Source organism: Lipotes vexillifer, unplaced genomic scaffold (assembly GCF_000442215.2).
Source record: "Lipotes vexillifer unplaced genomic scaffold, Lipotes_vexillifer_v1.1 scaffold130, whole genome shotgun sequence".
NCBI classification, from domain to species: Eukaryota; Metazoa; Chordata; class Mammalia; order Artiodactyla; family Lipotidae; genus Lipotes; species Lipotes vexillifer.
In genome coordinates this window covers 533,847-552,450 of record NW_006793860.1, presented here as the reverse complement: position 1 = coordinate 552,450, position 18,604 = coordinate 533,847, and the positions used below count along the sequence as shown (strand labels likewise).

General features: G+C 45.4%; 1 protein-coding gene across 1 annotated transcript in view; it reads right to left on the bottom strand.

Annotated features, from left to right (window-relative positions):
* NLRC5 (NLR family CARD domain containing 5) overlaps positions 1 to 18,604 on the bottom strand; it is a 100,822-nt gene that overhangs the window by 69,198 nt on the left and 13,020 nt on the right. The window contains exon 6 of the mRNA XM_007466822.1: positions 15,181 to 15,419. Within this exon, the coding sequence (XP_007466884.1) occupies positions 15,181 to 15,419 (239 nt within the window). The remainder of the gene's footprint in view (positions 1 to 15,180; positions 15,420 to 18,604) is intronic.

Below are 18,604 nucleotides of genomic sequence, written 5' to 3'. Positions count from 1 at the left end.
TATTGGGGGCAGTCCAGGGAGCAGTAGGGAGCAGTCTTAGCAGTAGGAGGGTGGGGGATGAAGGAGTGGATGGGGGGGAAAGAGAGGAGGCAAAGGGGAATGATCACCTACCTGGCTTCCTGGTTCATCATAGATGTTCTTGGATGTCCACAGAGAGGGTCTCATGGGCTCCTGGGCCAAGTCCCTGAGCTGGATTTTCAGGTTCTTTCCATAGGACAGGCCCCTAAGAGAGAGGAGACAGTGCACTCTCCCCATCATTATTCCACGTTCCAAGAGGAATTCTGTAAAGAAGGCACTGACACCCAACCCTGACGCGACTGAGGACAGAGACCCAGAAACAGCCTCCTCGTCTCAGGTACAGATCTCCTTCCCCAACCAAGATTCTTTTTGTCCCTGGACCATTCAAAGCCCAGCCCTCCCTGGTGTCACCTCCCGCCGTATCTGGCCCAGAGGATGCCCCTCTTCCTCTTCCAACTTGAATGTTCCCCTTACAGTGACTTGTGACGTCACTGCAGGCCCCTCAAATTCATCAGACTTAGTTCAGCTAATTTATTGGATGAAAACGGAATAATCCTCACCACAGACGTCAGCTTCCTTTCCTAATAAAACTCCAGAGAGGTTAGAATGTGCAGTCTTCTCTCTTAATACATCATGAAGTTTTTAAATAATCAAGAGCAAACATTCTTCTTAATGAGAAAACCCAGAGGCATCGATCACTATCTCACCAAGAGGACAATAAAATGATGCTCTGATATATATATATATATATATATATATATATATATTTTTTTTTTTTTTGCGGTATGCGGGCCTCTCACTGTTGTGGCCTCTCCCGCTGTGGAGCACAGGCTCCAGACGCGCAGGCTCAGTGGCCATGGCTCACGGGCCCAGCCGCTCCGTGGCATGTGGGATCTTCCCGGACCGGGGCACGAACCCGTGTCCCCTGCATTGGCAGGCGGACTCTCAACCACTGCGCCACCAGGGAAGCCCTCTGATATTTTATAATAACTATAAATGGAGTATAACCTTTAAAAATTGTGAGTCATTATGTTGTACACATGTAACTTACATAATATTGTACATCAACTATATCTCAATAAAAAATAAAATAAAATGATGCTCTGGCACAAATGCCTACGTAATATAGCTTTAGAGATCTTGTCTAACAATAAGGAATAGAAAAGAAAAAAGATGGCTAAAAAGTACACGGAAGAATGGAAGAAAGGCAAAAGATCAGAGTAGTGTGCACTGATTATCTCCGAAGTATGAGGAATGTAACAACAAAGTTCCAGACTTTAGATGAATCCACATCAAGAGGGCACATTCTACAGAGAGCCCAGAAATAAACCCAAACACCTGTGGTCAATTAATCTTTGACCAAGGAGGTAAGAATATACAATGGGGAAAAGACGGTCTCTTCAGCAAGTGGTGCTGGGAAAGTTGGACAGCTGCATGTAAATCAATGAAGTTAGAACACACCCTCACACCATACACAACAATAAACTCAATGGCTTAAAGACTTAAATATAAGACATGACACCATAAAACTCTTAGAAGAAAACATAGGCAAAACACTCTCTGACATAAATCGTACCAGTGTTCTTAGGTCAGTCTCCCAAGGCAATAGAAATAAAAGCAAAGGGACCTAATCAAACGTACAAGCTTTTGTACTGCAAAGGAAACCATAAACAAAACGAAAAGACAACCTACGGACTGGGAGAAAATATTTGCAAATAATGTGACGGACAAGGGCTTAATTTCCAAAATATACAAATAACTCATACAACTCAATAACAAAAAAATGAAAAACCCAATAAAAAAATGGGCAGAAGACCTAAATAGACATTTCTCCAAATAAGATACACAGATGGCCAATAGGCACATGAAAAGATGCTCAACATTGTTAATTATTAGAGAAATGCAAATCAAAACTACAATGAGGTACCACCTCACATCGGTCAGCACGGCCGGCATTAAAAAGTCTATGAATGCTGGAGAGGGTGTGGGGAAAAGGGAACCCGCCTACACTGCTGTGAACTGGTGCAGCCACTATGGAGAACAGTATGGAGGTTCCTCAAAAAACTAAAAATAGAGTTGCCATATGATCTGGCAATCCCACTCCTAGGCATATACCCAGACGAAACTATAATTCGAAAAGATACATGCACCCCTATGTTCATAGCAGCACTATTCACAATAGCCAAGACATGGAAGCAACGTAAATGTCCATCAACAGATGAATGGATAAGGAAGATGTGGTATATATATATATATATATATATATATATATATATATACACACACACACACGTATATATATGTATACACACACACACACACACACAATGGAATACTACACAGCCATAAAAGAGAATGAAACGGTGCCATTTGCAGCAACATGAATGGAACTAGAGATTATCATACTAAGTGAAGTAGGTCTGAAAGAGGAAGACAAATACCATATGATATCACTTATATGTGGAATCTAAAATATGCCTCAAATGAACTTATCTACAAAACAGACTCACAGAGAACAGACTTGTGGTTGTCAAGGGGGAGGGGCGGTGGGGGAGGGATGAACCAGGAGTTTGGGATTAGCAGATGCAAACTATTACGTATAGAGTGGATAAACAACAAGGTCCTACTGTAGAGCACAGGGAACTATATTCAATATCCTATAATAAGCCATAATGGAAAAGTATAGGAAAAAGACTATGTGTGTGTGTGTGTGTGTATGTGTGTGTGTGTGTGTGTGTGTGTATGTGTGTGTGTGTGTGTGTGTGTATAACTGAATCCCTTTGCCACATAGCAGAAATTAACACAACATTGTAAATCAACTATACTTCATAAAATGAATTTTTAAAAAGGAGAGCATATTCTAATATAACAGAGATAAGTACTGTAGTTGGAAACAAGGGGAAAAAAACCACAGCCTGCTGAAGAGCTACTGAGGTAATAATGGTTTTTTAAAAAAGAAATCTGTCATATTCTAACAGAAGAAATGGAGAGAAGCATGAGCAAATTGAAATAAAGCCTTGCTATGGACTGGATATTTGTGTTCCCCCCAGACTTATATGACGAAGCTTAAATCTGCAGTGTGACGGTATTTGGAGATGGAGCCTTTGGGAGGTAATTAGGTCATGAGGATGCAGCCCTCATGATGGGTTTAGTGCCCTTATAAGAAAAGGCAGGGGAGATGTGCTTCCTCTCTCTGCTCACTGCCATGTGAGGAGGATAAAGGGAGGAGGCAGCCATCTGCAAATCAGAAAGAGCATCCTCACTGGGCACCGGATCTGCTGGCACCTTGATCTTGGACTTCCCAGCCTCCAGAACTGTGAGAAATAAATGTGTGTTGTGTAAGCCACCCAGTCTATGGTATTCTGTTATGATGGCCAGAACCGCTATAACAGACTAAGACAAGCCTGCCTGTGACTACAGAAAGTGGAAGGAAAAAACCCTCTAAGTTAATAGACATATTTAAGGCAATGCCTTAAATATATTACAGTAGGATACTTCTGAGGACTTGGTAAAATTATAATAATGGTCTTTTAGACAAAAAATGGCAGATATGACAAGTGTTTGTATGCCTTAACTATTTCATAATAAACATTTTGAATTAGAATTAGATAAAGAGAAAAAAAACGAAGGCAATTATATCAAAGACTATTCATTGGGAGAGACAGGCAATAATGGAGAGGCTTCCAAACAAAGGCATTTTATAAAGTAACTGTCATTAAAACATTATGGTACCAGGTGCTTCCCTGGTGGCGCAGTGGTTAAGAATCCACCTGCCACTGCAGGGGACATGGGTTTGAGCCCTGGTCCGGGAAAATCCCACATGCCGCAGAGCAACTAAGCCTGTGCACCACAACTACTGAGCCTGCGCTCTAGAGCCCACGAGGCACAACTACTGAGCTCTCGTGCCACAACTACTGACGCTGGCGCCTAGAGCCCATGCTCTGCAACAAGAGAAGCCACCGCAATGAGAAGCCCATGCACTGCAACAAAGAGTAGCCTCTGCTTGCCGCAACTAGAGAAAGCCTGCAGGCAGCAACGAAGACCCAACACAGCTAAAAATAATAAATTAAAAAAATTTATAAAAAAATACTGTACAAAAAAAAAAAAGAATCCACCTGCCAATGCAGGGGACACGGGTTCGAGCCATGGTCCGGGAAGATCCCACATGCTGTGGAGCAACTAAGCCCATGTGCCACAACTACTGAGCCCGTGTGCCCTAGAGCCCACGCACCACAACTACTGAGCCCATGCGCCGCAACTACTGAAGCCCGCACACTCTAGGGCCCGCATGCCACAACTACTGAGCCCGTGTGCGGCAACTACTGAAGCCTGTGTGCCTATAGCCTGTGCTCCACAACGAGAAGCCACCACAATAAAAAGTCCGCTCACCACAATGAAGAGTAGCCCCCACTTGACACAACTAGAGAAAGCCCGCGCGCAGTAACGAAGATCCAATGTAGCCAAAAACAAACAAACAAACAAAACACAGCACATATATAACCTATAATGGTATAATGGAAGAGATTATTAAAAAAAGAATATATATATGTATATATATGTATGTGTAACTGAATCACTTTGCTGTACACCTGAAACTACCACAACATTGTATGGAAATGAACTATATAAAAAACACATAGTAATACAAGTCTTTTAAAGGGAGAGAATTATTATTATTATTGTTATTGTTATTGTTATTGGCTGTGCTGCACCCCTTGTGGGATCTTAGTTCCCTGACCAGGGACTGAACCTGGGCCCTTGGCAGTGAGAGCGTGGAGTCCTAACCACTGGATCGCCAGGGGATTTCCTTTTTTTTTAAGAATTATTTTTTAGTTACATAATTAAATTAAATTTTTCTGTATGGGCAAATTAAAACCACAACCAGATACCATTTCACATCCCCATTGAATGTCTGTAATGAAAGAGAAGATAATACAAGTGTTGATGAGGATGTGGAGAAACAGGAACTCTTACATACTGCTGGTGAGAATGCAAAATGGTACAGCCACTTTGAAAGTTTGGCAATTCCTTAAAATGTTAAACAGAGAGTTATAATCCAGCAATTTTCTACTCCTAGGTTTATATCCAAGAGAAATGAAAATATATATCCACATGAAAACATGTACACAAATGTTTATCATCCCTAATAGCTAAAAAGTGAAAACAGTCCAAATGTCCAAAAACTCACAAATGAATAAGCAAAATATGGTATATCTATCTATACAATAGAATATTATTTAGCAATAAAAAGGAACAAAGTAACAATACATTACTGCAACATGGGTGAACAGCAAAAACATGCTAAGTGAAAAAAGCTCCAAAGTATACTAGTAAGTGAATTCAACTTTTAAAAGCTATGGCACATGTATGTTTTAAATGTGCTGTGTGTATTTGCATACATAGAGACCAACTCTAGGGTTACACAAGTAACTGGTGACAGGATTGTGTCTGGGGAGGGAACCTGGGGGACCCAGGCAAAGGAGAGCCCTTTACACTGTACAGTTCGCTCTCTGTATCTGTGGGTTCTGCATCTGTGGATTTGAATCCTCAAATTACCAAAATCAGAAAGTGGGGACATCAGAAAGTGGGGACATCACTACCAATTCTAAAGAAATAAAGAGAATTGTAAGAGAATACTATGAACAACTGTATGTCAACAAACTGGATAACCTAGATGAAATGGACAAATTCCTAGGAACACAAAACCTTCCAACATTAAATCACAAAGAAGTAGAAAATCTGAATAGACCTATAACTAGTCAGGAGGTATATCAGCAATAAAACAAATCTCCCAACAAAGAAAAGTCTTGGAGCTGACGGCTTCACTGGTGAATTCTACCAGAAAGTTAGAAAAGAACTAATACCAATCCTTCTCAAACTTTCCCCAAAAGTCTTCCTAAAAACTGAAGAGGAAGAACACTTCCTAACTCATTCTAGGAGGACAGCACTGCCCTGATAGCAAAGCCAGACAAAGACACTACAAGAAAACTTGAGGCTAATATCCCTTATGAACAATGATGCAAATATCCCCAACAAAATACTAGCAAACCAAATTCAGCACATCAAATTAAAAAGATTATACACCATGACCAAATGAGATTTAATGCAAGGATGGTTCAACATATGAAAATTGATCAATGTAATATGCCACATCAACAAAATGAAGGGAGGGCTTCCCTGGTGGCACAGTGGTTGAGAGTCCGCCTGCTGATGCAGGGTGACACGGGTTCGTGCCCTGGTCCGGGAAGATCCCACATGCCGCTAAGCGGCTGGGCCCGTGAGCCATGGCCGCTGAGCCTGCGCATCCGGAGCCTGTGCTCCACAAGGGGAGAGGCCACAACAATGAGAGGCCTGCGTACCGCAAAAAACAAAACAAAACAAAACAAAAAACAAAATCAAAATGAAGGGGAAAAAACCAAACAATCATTTCAATTGATGCAGAAAAAACCATGTGACAAAATTATACACCCTTTTATGATAAAACAAATTCAACAGACCAGGAATAGAAGGAAACTACTCCACATAATAAAAGTCATATATGAAAAACCCACAGCAAACATCATACTCAATGTTGAAAGACAAAGCTTTTGCTTTAAGATCAGGAAAAGGCAAGGATGCCTGCTTTCACCACTTCTATTCAACACACAACTGGCAGTTCTAGCCAGATCAATTAGGCAAGAAAAAGAAATAAAAGACATTCAAATTGCAAATAAAGAAGTAAAATAATCTGTTTGCAGATGACAGGATCTTCTATGTAGAAAACCCTAAAGACTCCACAAAAAACCTGTTAGAACTAGCAAGGCAGCAGGATACAAAGTCAACACAAATCAGTTGTTTTTCTAAATATGAAAGATAACAATCTGAAAAGGAAATAACCAAAACAATTCCATTTATAATAGCATCAAAAAGAATAAAATACTTAGAAGTTAACTTAGCCAAGGAGGTGAAAGATCTGTACAATGTAACTACAAAATGTTGCTGAAAGAAATTAAATAAGACATAAATAAACGGAAACACATCCCATGTTTATGGATTGGAAGACTCACTATTGTTAAAATATCAATATTGGGACTTCCCTGGTGGCGCAGTGGTTAAGACTCCGTGCTCCCAATGCAGGGGGCCCAGGTTCAATCCCTGGTCAGGGAACTAGATCCCACATGCATGCCACAACTGAGAGCTCATATGCCACAACTAAGGAGTCCGCATACTGCAACTAAGGAGCTGGCGAGCTGCAACTAAGACCTGGAGCAACCAAATAAATAAGTAAATATTAAAAAACTAAAACTAAAAATAAAAAAGTATTTTCCTTAAAAAAAAAAGTCACTGTTACCCAAAGTGATCTACAGATTCAATGCAATTCCTATCAAAATCCCAATGGCTTCTTTTTTGCAGAGATTAAAGAACACATCCTACAATTCATATGGAATCTCAAGGGACCCCAAATAGTCAAAACAATCCTGAAAAAAAAAAAAAAACCCAAACTGGAAGACTCACATTTCCTGATTTCAGAACTTGCTACAGTAATCAGAACAGTGTGGTATTGGCATAAAGGCAGACATACAGACCAATGGAACAGAATAGGGAGCCCAGAAATAAACCCTCACATATATAGTCAAATGATTTTTGACAAGAATGCCAAGACCATTCAATGGGGAAAGGACAGTCTTTTCAACAAATGGTACTGGGAAAACTGGATATCCACATGCAAAGGAATGAGATTGGACCCTTACCTAACACCATATAAAAAAACTAAATCAAAATGGATCAAGGGGGACTTCCCTGGTGGCACAGTGGTTAAGAATCCGCCTTTCAATGCAGGGGACAAGGGTTCAATCCCTGGTCTGGGAAGATCCCACATGCTGCGGAGCAACTAAGCCCACGTGCCACAACTACTGAGCCTGTGTTCTAGAGCCCACGAGCCACAACTACTGAGCCCAAGTGCCACAACGACTGAAGCCCACGCGCCTAGAGAAGGCGGGCTACACAACAAGAGAAGACACCACAATGAGAAGCCCGCTCACTGCAACTAGAGAAAGCCCACGTGCAGCAATGAAGAACCAACGCTGCCAAAAATAAACAAATAAATAAAAAATTGAAACAAACAAACAAAAAAACCCAAAAATGGATCAAGGCCCTAAACGTAAGACTTAAAATAATAAAACTATTAGAAGCAAACATAGGATGAAAGCTGTGACACTGGGTTTGGCAGTGATTTCTTGGAGATGACACCAAAGGCACAGACATCAAAAGAATAAACAGAAAAATTGGACTTCATGAAAATTTTAAAAATCATACATCAAAGGACTCTACCCACAGAGTAAAAAGGCAACCCATAGAATGGGAAAAAATATTTGCAAAACATATATCTGATAAGAATTAATATCCAGAATATAGAGAGAACTCCTAAAACTCAACAACAACAAAACAATCTAATTCAAAAATGGGAAAAGGACTTGAACAGACATTTCTCCAAAGATATACAAATGGCCAATAAGCACATGAAAAGATGCTCAACATCACTAATCATTAGGTAAATGCTAATCAAAACTATGAGATACCACCTCGCACCCATTAGGATGGCAACTATCAAAAAACCAGAAGACAAAAAGTGTTGGTGAGGATGTGCAGAAACTGGAACCCTTGTGCACTTTTTGTAGGAATGTAAAATGGTGTAGCTGCTGTGGAAGAGATATTTGTACACCCATGTTCATAGCAGCATTGATCATAATAGGTAAAACATGGAAGCAACCCAGTGTCCATTGATGGGTGAATGAATAAGCAAAATGTGATTATACACACAATGGAATATTATTCAGCCTTTCAAAGGAAGGAAATTCTGCAGTATAGATGAATCTTGAGGACATCTAAGCTAAGTGAAATAAACCAGTCCCCCAAAGACAAATAATGTATGATTCCACCTATAGGAGATACTTAGAGTAGTCAAATCCATAGGGATAGATAGTAGCTTGATGGTTGCTAGGGGCTGGGGGGAGGGAAGAATGGGGAGTTACTGGGTAATGGGCATAGGATTTCAGTTTTACAAGATGAAAAGAGTCATGGGGATGGACGGTGGTGATGGATTCACAAAAACGTAAATGTCCTTAAAAGCACTGAACTGTAGTACACTTAAAAATGGTTAAGATAGGAAATTTTATGTGTATTTTAACACAATAAAAAAATTAAAAATAAAACTAAAGTCCGTATATCGCTTTAGAAGTCCACATTGGGAGTGGAGCTGAAGGAAACCATCCAGACGGCGAGCAGAGCTCTGGTCACCAGGATGTTCACCGCAAGGCTGGATGTCAACCTGGGCAACCCCATCTTTCCTGCTACAGATGAACTGGCTCAGACAGCCACCTGAAACACCATGGCCTGGGGCAGCTTACGGCCTCCCCACAGGCAGAGCTCCTCGGACAGAGGGCTCCTGATCCAGGTCCAGCCTTTTGTTAAATTACAGGTAAAAAATTCACTCATAAGAGGCTTAAACAACTGTGAGTTTAACAACTCCTCCCTCCCTTCCCTCCTCCCTCCCTTCTCCACTCCAGGCACCATCATGGTTCACGACTCCTTGCCTCACTCCCCTCAATTGTCCCAAGAGCCCCTTAAGAAAAGGTCATGCCTGGCCTCTCTGTTCCAAACACAATCCTCCCTCTGCCCCCAGCATGCCTGCACCTTCGCTTGCCTTGTCTTCCTGCACCATAGTCACCACTACCTGATGTCTACCGCACATCTTTGTGTACTTGTGTACTGTCTGTTTCTATTGGCACATCAGCTCCCCGGGGCAGGGACTCTCTCGTACCCCTAGCTGTAGCCCAGTACCTAGTGCAGGGCCTGGCATGTAGAAACTCAGCAAATGTGTGCTGAGCGGGTTAATGATTGCAGAATGGAGCCCATGCTGGGGTCTGTGCTGTCAGTTACCCACCTCGCAGGAAGTAGGGGCATCACCCTAGCGAAAATGCCCTTTGGCTATCCTACCCCCAAGAAGTTTCTGGGGGTCTTCTTCCTGTGTGGCCTACCTTCTCCCCACCCTCTCCTCATCCTCCCTTCTCTCCTCTCTCCTTCCTTCTTTTCAGGAGCAAATATTGCACTCCCAGCCCATACACATGCTTCATGCCACGAGTCTGCCCTGCCCACCCCCCATGTCCTGGTCCCTGCTGACCTCTTTGCACCCAGGCCCCACCCACCCCAATCCTATCAAGGTATTTTTCCAGAAATACTTCCTTCCCTGAGAGGAATTCTGGGAAGGGCTATGGAAAGAATTAAAATGTCACCTCTTGTTTTTTTTATATGAAACAGAGGAAACAGTCCATATGTAGTAGGAGAAAACAAGATCCAGTTGAATGTTTAACAAAGATTATGGTTCAGCCATTCTTTGGACAACTATGCAGCCACTTAAGATGACAGTATACTCATACTACAAAGAGCTAATTTCCTTAATATGTAAAGTGCTTTTACAGCTCGATAGGAAAAAGACCAACTCAGTAGAAAAGTACGCAAAGGATATGAACAGTTTATGGAAAAGGAACTATAAGTGAGCCTTAAATATTTGAAAGGATGCCCCAAATCATTCATAATAAGAGAAATGAAAAAAAATAGGACACCATTACTTGTTTAGCAGATCTGCAAATATGGAGAAGTCTGATAACGTGTTGGGGAATGGGTGGGAAGCTGGCCTCCTCATACATGTTGGTGGGAGTGAAAATTAGTACAACACTTAAGGAGGGTAATTTGCCAGACTTATCAAAGTTCAAACTGCGTATTTTCCCCTTGACCTTGCAAACACACTCCTGGATGTTTTCCCTAAAGATTTATTCTCACGTAGGCAAAAACGATGCTTGAACAAGGATATTTGTTACAGCACTGATTGAAATAACAAGAGATGAGAAACAACCTAAATGCCCAACAACACTCATATCAATTATGCCATGCACTGAAATACTATGTAGCTGTTAAAAAGAAAAAGAAAAAAGGCAGATTTGTTTTGATGTGGAAAGATTTCCAAATTACATTAAATTAAAAAAAACAAGATAAAAAACACTACAGTGGATACTACCATTTGTGAGAAGGGGATATATATGTGTGTGTGTGTGTGTGTGTGTGTGTATATATATATATATATATATATATATATATATATATATATATAATGTAACTTCATGTGTCCACCTGGACTGCCTTTGGAAGGAGACATAGAACCTGATAACACTGGTTGTTTTCAGGAAGGGTTATCAGGTGGCCAGGAGACTGGGGAGGGAGGGAGACTTACTTTTCATTACATACCTTTTTATTTGTTTTATATTATTGTACTATATGAATGTACTAGTTACTAAAAACTAAACAATTTAAAAAAGGATATCATAGCATTTAATCTTCCTTTAATGCATAATTCCACATTATTTAGTTTAAAAAGTGTTAATTCCACTTTGGTTTTTATGTTATGAGTCCACTAAAAAAGACAGGAATATACACATATAGAAAAAAGTCTGGAAGGAAGAAAACCAAACAGAATAGAGGTCACCTGAGTGTGAACTCAACGTTCCCTCAAGTTCATTGAGGTTCTCCTTTGCCAAATGTCAGAGGCATCCCAGCCGGAAGGGCTGCTAAATACCTTTCTGGGAAAGACTCCTGTGTCTGGGAATTTATCAAAAGACTTTGGAGTGACTCACAGGATGTAGCAGGAGTCCCATCACGGAGAATCAGGGTTGAAACAGGCAGGGTAAACGAGTGTACTCAGGTCTCCCCAGGTCTCCCATCTTTTCACCCCAGAAAACCTACTGGTTTCATGCCCTGCTCTACTAGTGAGAGAGGATGACTGCAGAGCAGAAGAGTCTGGGGTCAGACGTGGCCAGAAGAACTACGCTGACATTCATCTCCACCTTCCAGATCCACAGAGAGCTTGAGAATACTTAGGGCCTCCCGAAGGAGCATAATGGGGGTTCATGACAATTTCACCCAGCTCTCAAGGATCTAGGAAACCCCAGATGGTATACAGGTTACATAAGCATGCTTATTTTATGGGTAACAAGTCCCACATATAACCAAGTGCTTGCCTGCCTCACCACTTCCTCCTGGTTTTAAGGGCAGTGGATGGCAGAGATATGATCTTCAGGGTGGTCTGAGGGACCAAAAGCCTTCCCTTCCCCAGACAGCCTGCACTAACCGTCAGACTGATCAATTTTTCACTTTTTGTTTGTTTCCTTCTCAAATCATTTGGGTGTTTGCCTTGCAGACTGAGTTTCATCCAAGATAGACTTTGGGCTACCAGCAACACTCAAAAAATAGATCCAGTAAAGAAAACCCGTAGTTTACATCCTTAGAAGGCCTCCAAAAAGTTTTTACAAAGCATTTGCACCTGTATTTAATGTGCTTAATCCTTAGTGGGACTCTGTGGAAAGCAGAGGAGAGATTCTGGGATGGCAAATTAGTTTCCTAGCTTTGCTACAAAGAACCACAAACTCGGTGGATTAAAATGTAAGAAATTTATACTCTCACAGTTCTGGAGGCCAGAAGCCTGAAACCAAGGTGTGGGCAGGGCCATGCTCCCTCTGAAGCCTCTAGGGGTGGGCCCTGCCATGCCTCTTTTAGCTTCTGGTGGTTTCTGGGCAGTTCTTGGACCTCCTTAATTTGTAGATGCCTCATTCCAATCTCTGCCTGTGTCACATGGCTGTCTTCTCCCCGTGTGTCTCGATTTTCCTATGCTGGCCTCCTCTCTTATAAGGACACCATTCATACTGAATTAAGGACCCACCTAGTATAGTATGACCTCATCTTAATTAATTACATCTGCTACGACCTTTGTTCGAAATAAAGCCACATTCTGAGGTAGAGGGGTTAGGACTTCTACCTATCCTTTTCAGGGACACAATTCAATCCATAACAGACAGGGGAAGACATACTAAGTAATTTGGCTGAATTTTTCTCAGAGGGAGGTGGGTATATGTTTTGGGTGTAAGGAAACTGACATGGCCCTACAAACATCCAGGCATCTCTGTATCTGCTGGAGGAATAAGGCTAAGCATATTGGGAAACTCTTCCAAGGAACTTTCCCTTCCGCTTGTCTGCTTTCATCAAGGACCCATCACTCCTCATGCTGGTGCGGTACCTTGAAGGACATGTTATCATCCCCATTTTACAGATGAGAAACCGAGGTTCTGAGAGAGAAAATAGTCCATGGTCACCAAGCAAATTCAAGGTGCTGAGAGCCCTGGTCCTTCTGCCTCCCATGCCAGGCTCCAATCTAGCTGGCGCTGTGCTTTCTTTGTTTTTTTGTTTTTGTTTCTGTTTTTGGCTGCATTGGGTCTTCGTTGCTGCGCAGGCTTTCTCTAGTTGTGGAGTGCGGGGGCTACTCTTCATTGGGGTGCGTGGACTGCTTCTCCTGTTGCGGAGCATGGGCTCTGGAGCACAGGCTCAGTAGCTGTGGTACACAGGCTTAGTTGCTCCGTGGCATGTGGGATCTTCCTGCACCAGGGATCGAACCCATGTCCCCTGCATTGGTAGGCGGATTCTTAACCACTGTGCCACCAAGGAAGTCCTGGTGCTGTGCTTTGGAGGGGAGGCAGGTGGGCATAATCAATGACCAGCCGGTGCTATCAGTAAGTTTTGAGGAAAGCACGCTGGATGGGGGGCCTGCATGCACCATGAAATCATCAGATTCACCCCCGCTCTGTTCTCTGGTAAGAGACCAAGCCTAGTGTTTTCCGAGCTTACTGCTTCTTAGAAAGAAAAGCAATTTGGAGGGATGAGGCTCCATGTACTGACCCTGGGTACACCCTACCTCCTGCCATCCCCAGGTCTGGGAGGCTCGGAAGTGCTGGTTTTCAAACTGCTTTTGAAGCCTGCAGAACCCCCAAGCTCTTAAAAAGGAAACATAAAAACCCCAACGTATAAAATGGATGCAAACGGTGCTGAAGGTGGGGGGCCTCCCTGTACCTCCCCAAATGGCCATCCCAGCAAACTCCAGGTCCTGGCCCCCTGGGTGAGAAAATGGCTGAAAACGACTTGGAAACATAAAAAGCAAGTAGCAAAACGACACCCATGTAAACAAAAGGGCACCCATGTATTCACCTATTACTTATGAGGTTAAAACGCTCATCAGGAATAGTCTGTGGAGATTTGACATTAAGGAATTACTGTTAAAATGTTTAAAGTTATGCTGATGGTATTGTGGTTATGTCTTTTAAAAAACTCCTTATTTTAGTACATTGTGGGAAAGTTCAGTTGAGATGCTGCTGTGTCTGTTTGCCATTTGTTTCAAAATGAAGTGTGGTAGGGACGAAACTGGGCTGGTCTAGGGTGATGACTGTTGAAGCCTAAGTGGCGGTTACGTGGGGCTTGGTTATATCAAAACTGACATATTTGTACAGCTCAACCTAATTCTATTCCTTCTATTTATTATTTTTATTTATTTAGTTTGTCTGCGTTCGTTGCTGCACGTGGGCTTTCTCTAGTTGCGGTGAGCGGGGGCTACTCTTCTTTGCGGTGTGTGGGCTTCTCACTGCAGTGGCTTCTCTTGTTGCGGAGCACGGGCTCTAGAGCACAGGCTCAGTAGTTGTGGCGCACGGGCTTAGTTGCTCCACCGCATGTGGGATCCTCCCCGACCAGGGCTCGAACCCGTGTCCCCTGCATTGGCAGGCGGATTCTTAACCACTGCGCCTCCAGGGAGCCCCTATTCCTTCTACTTTTGCACATGCTTGGAATTGTCCATCATAAAAGGCTCTTTTAGGCTAAAAGGTCCCACGCAATGAGCCGGGGACTTCTGAATTCTTTAAAAGACAATTAGAAGTTGAAGCTCCAGGAGGTGACAGGAGCGGTGCGAAGGTGGGGAGGAATGCGAAGGAGCGGGAACGCAGCCGCGTCCCGAAACCCAACCCGGGTGACCCAGACTTGCTTTCCTCTGCGGCTCGAAACTCATCCCCCAAACTCTGCAGGGTGGCAGGCTGAGCGCTCCCCCGCCACCGGCGCCCCATCTGCCCACCCGTTCATCAGTCCAGCCGTCCGTCGGCCCGACCATCCATCAGGTCGGCTACCTGGCCATGGTACGTCCAGCTCCAGAGTCCTCTGGCATCCCCTCCTCCCCGCTCCGCGCGGCGTCTGCACCCCGAACCTCCCTGCGCAGCTCGCCCCAGCCGGGTCCCGCTGCCCCGCGAAGTGGTGGGCACTCACCGGCTGCGCTCCCGGCTGCGCTCCCGGCTGCGCTCCCGGCTGCGCTCCCGGCTGCGCCGTGCTGAGCACGAAACTGAAAGTAGGCGCGGAGAGCAGCCTGGCGACGGGTGCAGGGAGCCGGCTGCCTCTGCCGGGAAATCACGTGGGTTCTCAGTGCCCCGGCGCGAGCGCGGGATGGGCGGGGGCAGCACACGCCCTCCTGCAGGGCCAGCGTCCTGCGCCTCTTGGAGCTCAGCCACCTTTGCGGAGGACACCCAGAGACGGCACCAAGGGACGCGGGGAGCGCTCGCCCCTTTCGTGGATGCGATACTGAGGCGAAGGGATGAGGGTTGGCACACCCGGGTCGCGCCAGCAGACCCCGGGTTGAGTTCGGCTCTCCCTGCCTCTCTGGAGACTAAGAAGGAATGGGACAGGATAGGAAGGAGATGCTCGCTATGCAGGAGGAGACTTAGAACCCAGGGAGTCCAGCCTCCTTTTCTTCAGGGCTCTCCAGGATGGAGGGAGGGGAGAAAAGAAAAACGACCATAATTGTCCTTACTGAGCCCTTGGCCCTTTGGACGGTGTTAAACGCTATGAATTTAGGAGAGAGGTGAAGGAACTTGTCCAAGTCACACAAGGGACACAGGCAGAGATGAGGAAGAGATGGGACAAAGAGGACAGGAGGAGCAGAAAGAGGGTGAGAAGCCTCCCCCAGGCGGGGGTCAGCAGCAGTGCTGAGTGGCCACTAGTCCACTACCCTTTCAGAGCTGACTACAACCTCCCTGGCTTTTTGCATTCCTCCGGGGACAGGAGCTCCTGTCCTGCAGAGGATACACCCATCCCCGTGGACAGGTCTGCCCTCTAGGAAGATCATGCGCCCACCTTCCCGTGACATCCCCACAGTGCAGCAGCTTTCACTCCCAGATCTTCTGTCCCCCTGCCTCTCAAGCCAGCCGGGTGTGTGTGAGTGTGGGTGAGGGCACTGCATGGTAATGGTCACAGGCACAGCCATCAGTGTCAGACACCCCTGGCTTCAAGTCCTCCTCTTCAGCTTACTGGCCAAATGCCTTTACTTCGCTGAGCCTGAAGTTTGCCATCTGTAGGATAAGAACCCCTCCCACGCAGAGAGGTCACGAGAATCCGATGACCTAAAGTTCAGGCTAATGTAGCCTGTGACTGAAGCCAACAGGTGTCCTTGTATTTTTGTCTCCTTCTGCTGGTCCCACGTCCCTGTGAGAAGGGAAACTGCTCCCCTTCCAGCACCAACTCTGATATCCAGAAATCACGTGACAGCACGGATTTTGCAGTCAAGTGCTTGTGGGTGATTCCCAGCTCCACCACTTCAGGTAAATGCCCTGACTTCCCCAGGTCTCAGTTTATTCATCTGCTAAATGGGGTATTCCAAGCTTCCCCAGGCCACTGTGGGGCATGGTGGGGAATGGATGAGAATGCGAACGTGGCTGTGACTGGGTGCACGGGAGGGATTATGCCCCAAGATCAGGATGTGCACTGCAGTTCAGCTCACGTTCACTGAACACCTGCTCCCTGTCCAGGCTGGGAAGAGCAGATGGACACGTGGACAAATAACCACAATCCTGAGAGACAAAGGCAGACCATTTTCAGATGCATTTAATTTTGGACAGCCCCTTGAGGATGGCAGAAGACAAGTTATCCCATTAGTCAGATGAGGAAGCTGAGATTCAGACAGGTCAAGTGAGTTGCTGAAAGTCACACAGCAATCAGGAGCAGAGCTGGGTCTTAAACCCAATACCCTTTCCAGCCTGGAGATACCTGGCCTGCTGAGGTGGTTATCACTGAAGGACTCTGGGAGAGCTACCCTCCCAAATGCTCCCTACCCTCAGCCCGGCCTGTGGCCTGGAGTCCACCATCAGCACATTGCTCCTTTGGCTGAAGGTGTGCATATGCTCCTCTGGTATAAATTAAATGGCCGTCCATCATTTACACTTGAGTGTGAACAAGCTAATAAGATTTTATTGGTGGGAGATCAAAGGGAATCTTGGGTGTTTGGATTTGGGGATAGGAAACACAAGATGTGAGAGTCACGGGGACCAGAGGATGGAGCCCACATTTACTGGGCACCTCTGTGTGCCAAGTACCATCTCCGTGGAGTATAACCAATAGGTGGCATTTGTGAGCACTTAGGACATACCAGACAGTGTTCTGGGTACATGGGCTTGCTCCTTTAATCCTCATGGCAGCCCTTTTATCTCCATTTTTACAGGTGAAACACAGACAGAGAGGGTAACATGCCGAGATTACACAGCTAGCAGCACAGGAGCCGGGATTTGGACCCAGGCAGGGCAGCTCCAGAACCCCTGCTCTTGGTCACCATGTGATACCCCTCTAGGCTAACGCAATCCTTACCAGAACCCTATGTGGAAGGTATTATTATCATCCCATTTAACAGATGAGGAAACTGAGGCACAGAGGGACCCAAAATTAGTATTTCAGGATACTGGGCTTTGGACCCAGATTTGAAGGCCAAGCCTTCCCTCTGTGTTCCCCATTGCCCAAGGTTGGTCCCGAATACCAGGGGCCTATCCTGTCCTGGGTCAGCAGCCCAGGGCGCAGGATGTGCTTCCACAGGACCTGGCCTTGGGCAGCCCTTGTTTCCTCCCTGGAGGAAACAGCAAATGCCCCCACCCATGCTGGGGGACTTCCTGGTCTTTTGTCGTAGGCCTAGGTCTGAGTTTCTGGGCTTGGATGGAAGGGCCAGGACTGGGAGGGGTCCATCAGGTTGGTGCTGTCCTGGCAAGCTCTGGGGTTCCACGTCTGTAAGTCCTCCTGCGCAGACCTGGCTGAGACGCCCTCCTGCACCTGGGGCGGCAAAGGAAGCTGAGGGACTGCACCTTTCTGGAGCAGAAATGAGCTCCAGGGCCTTCTAGGGTCCCAACTGGGCTGGGGTCCACAAGGGGCAAGCCTCCGAGCAAGCTCTCTGTCTGCCCCTTGTGATGGTGAAAGTTTTCATTTTGGGGAAGGAGCTGCCCGGGGCTGCCAGGTCATCCTGATACTGTCCTTGGGGCATCAAGTTGGGGGCCTGGGCTTCCCAACCCTTTTGGGGGTGCTCTCTTGAGTGGAGTGAGTCTCCCAACTGGTGTCACTATCCTGGAGGCTTACATCCCAAGGCCTGGAATTTCCACGTTGGACTCAGGACTCGGGGACTGATGAAACCACTCTGACTCTTTGTGGCAGCGGCCCTGCCTTCCAGCCCCCAGGAGCACTCCTGGTCAGCTTAGTGGGTCAGACCCTTTCTTTGGACCCTGAGGGAGGAAGAGAAACGGGCCCAAGAGAGCATTTAGAGGGGACCAAGGAGGAAGGAACCGGGCTCAGAAGATGGTGCCTTCCCCTCAAAACCTGAAGAGGTGTCCTCTGCGAAGCTCCACCCCAGACCTTGCCTCCCGGCCGCCTCTCCTGCCCGTCAAAA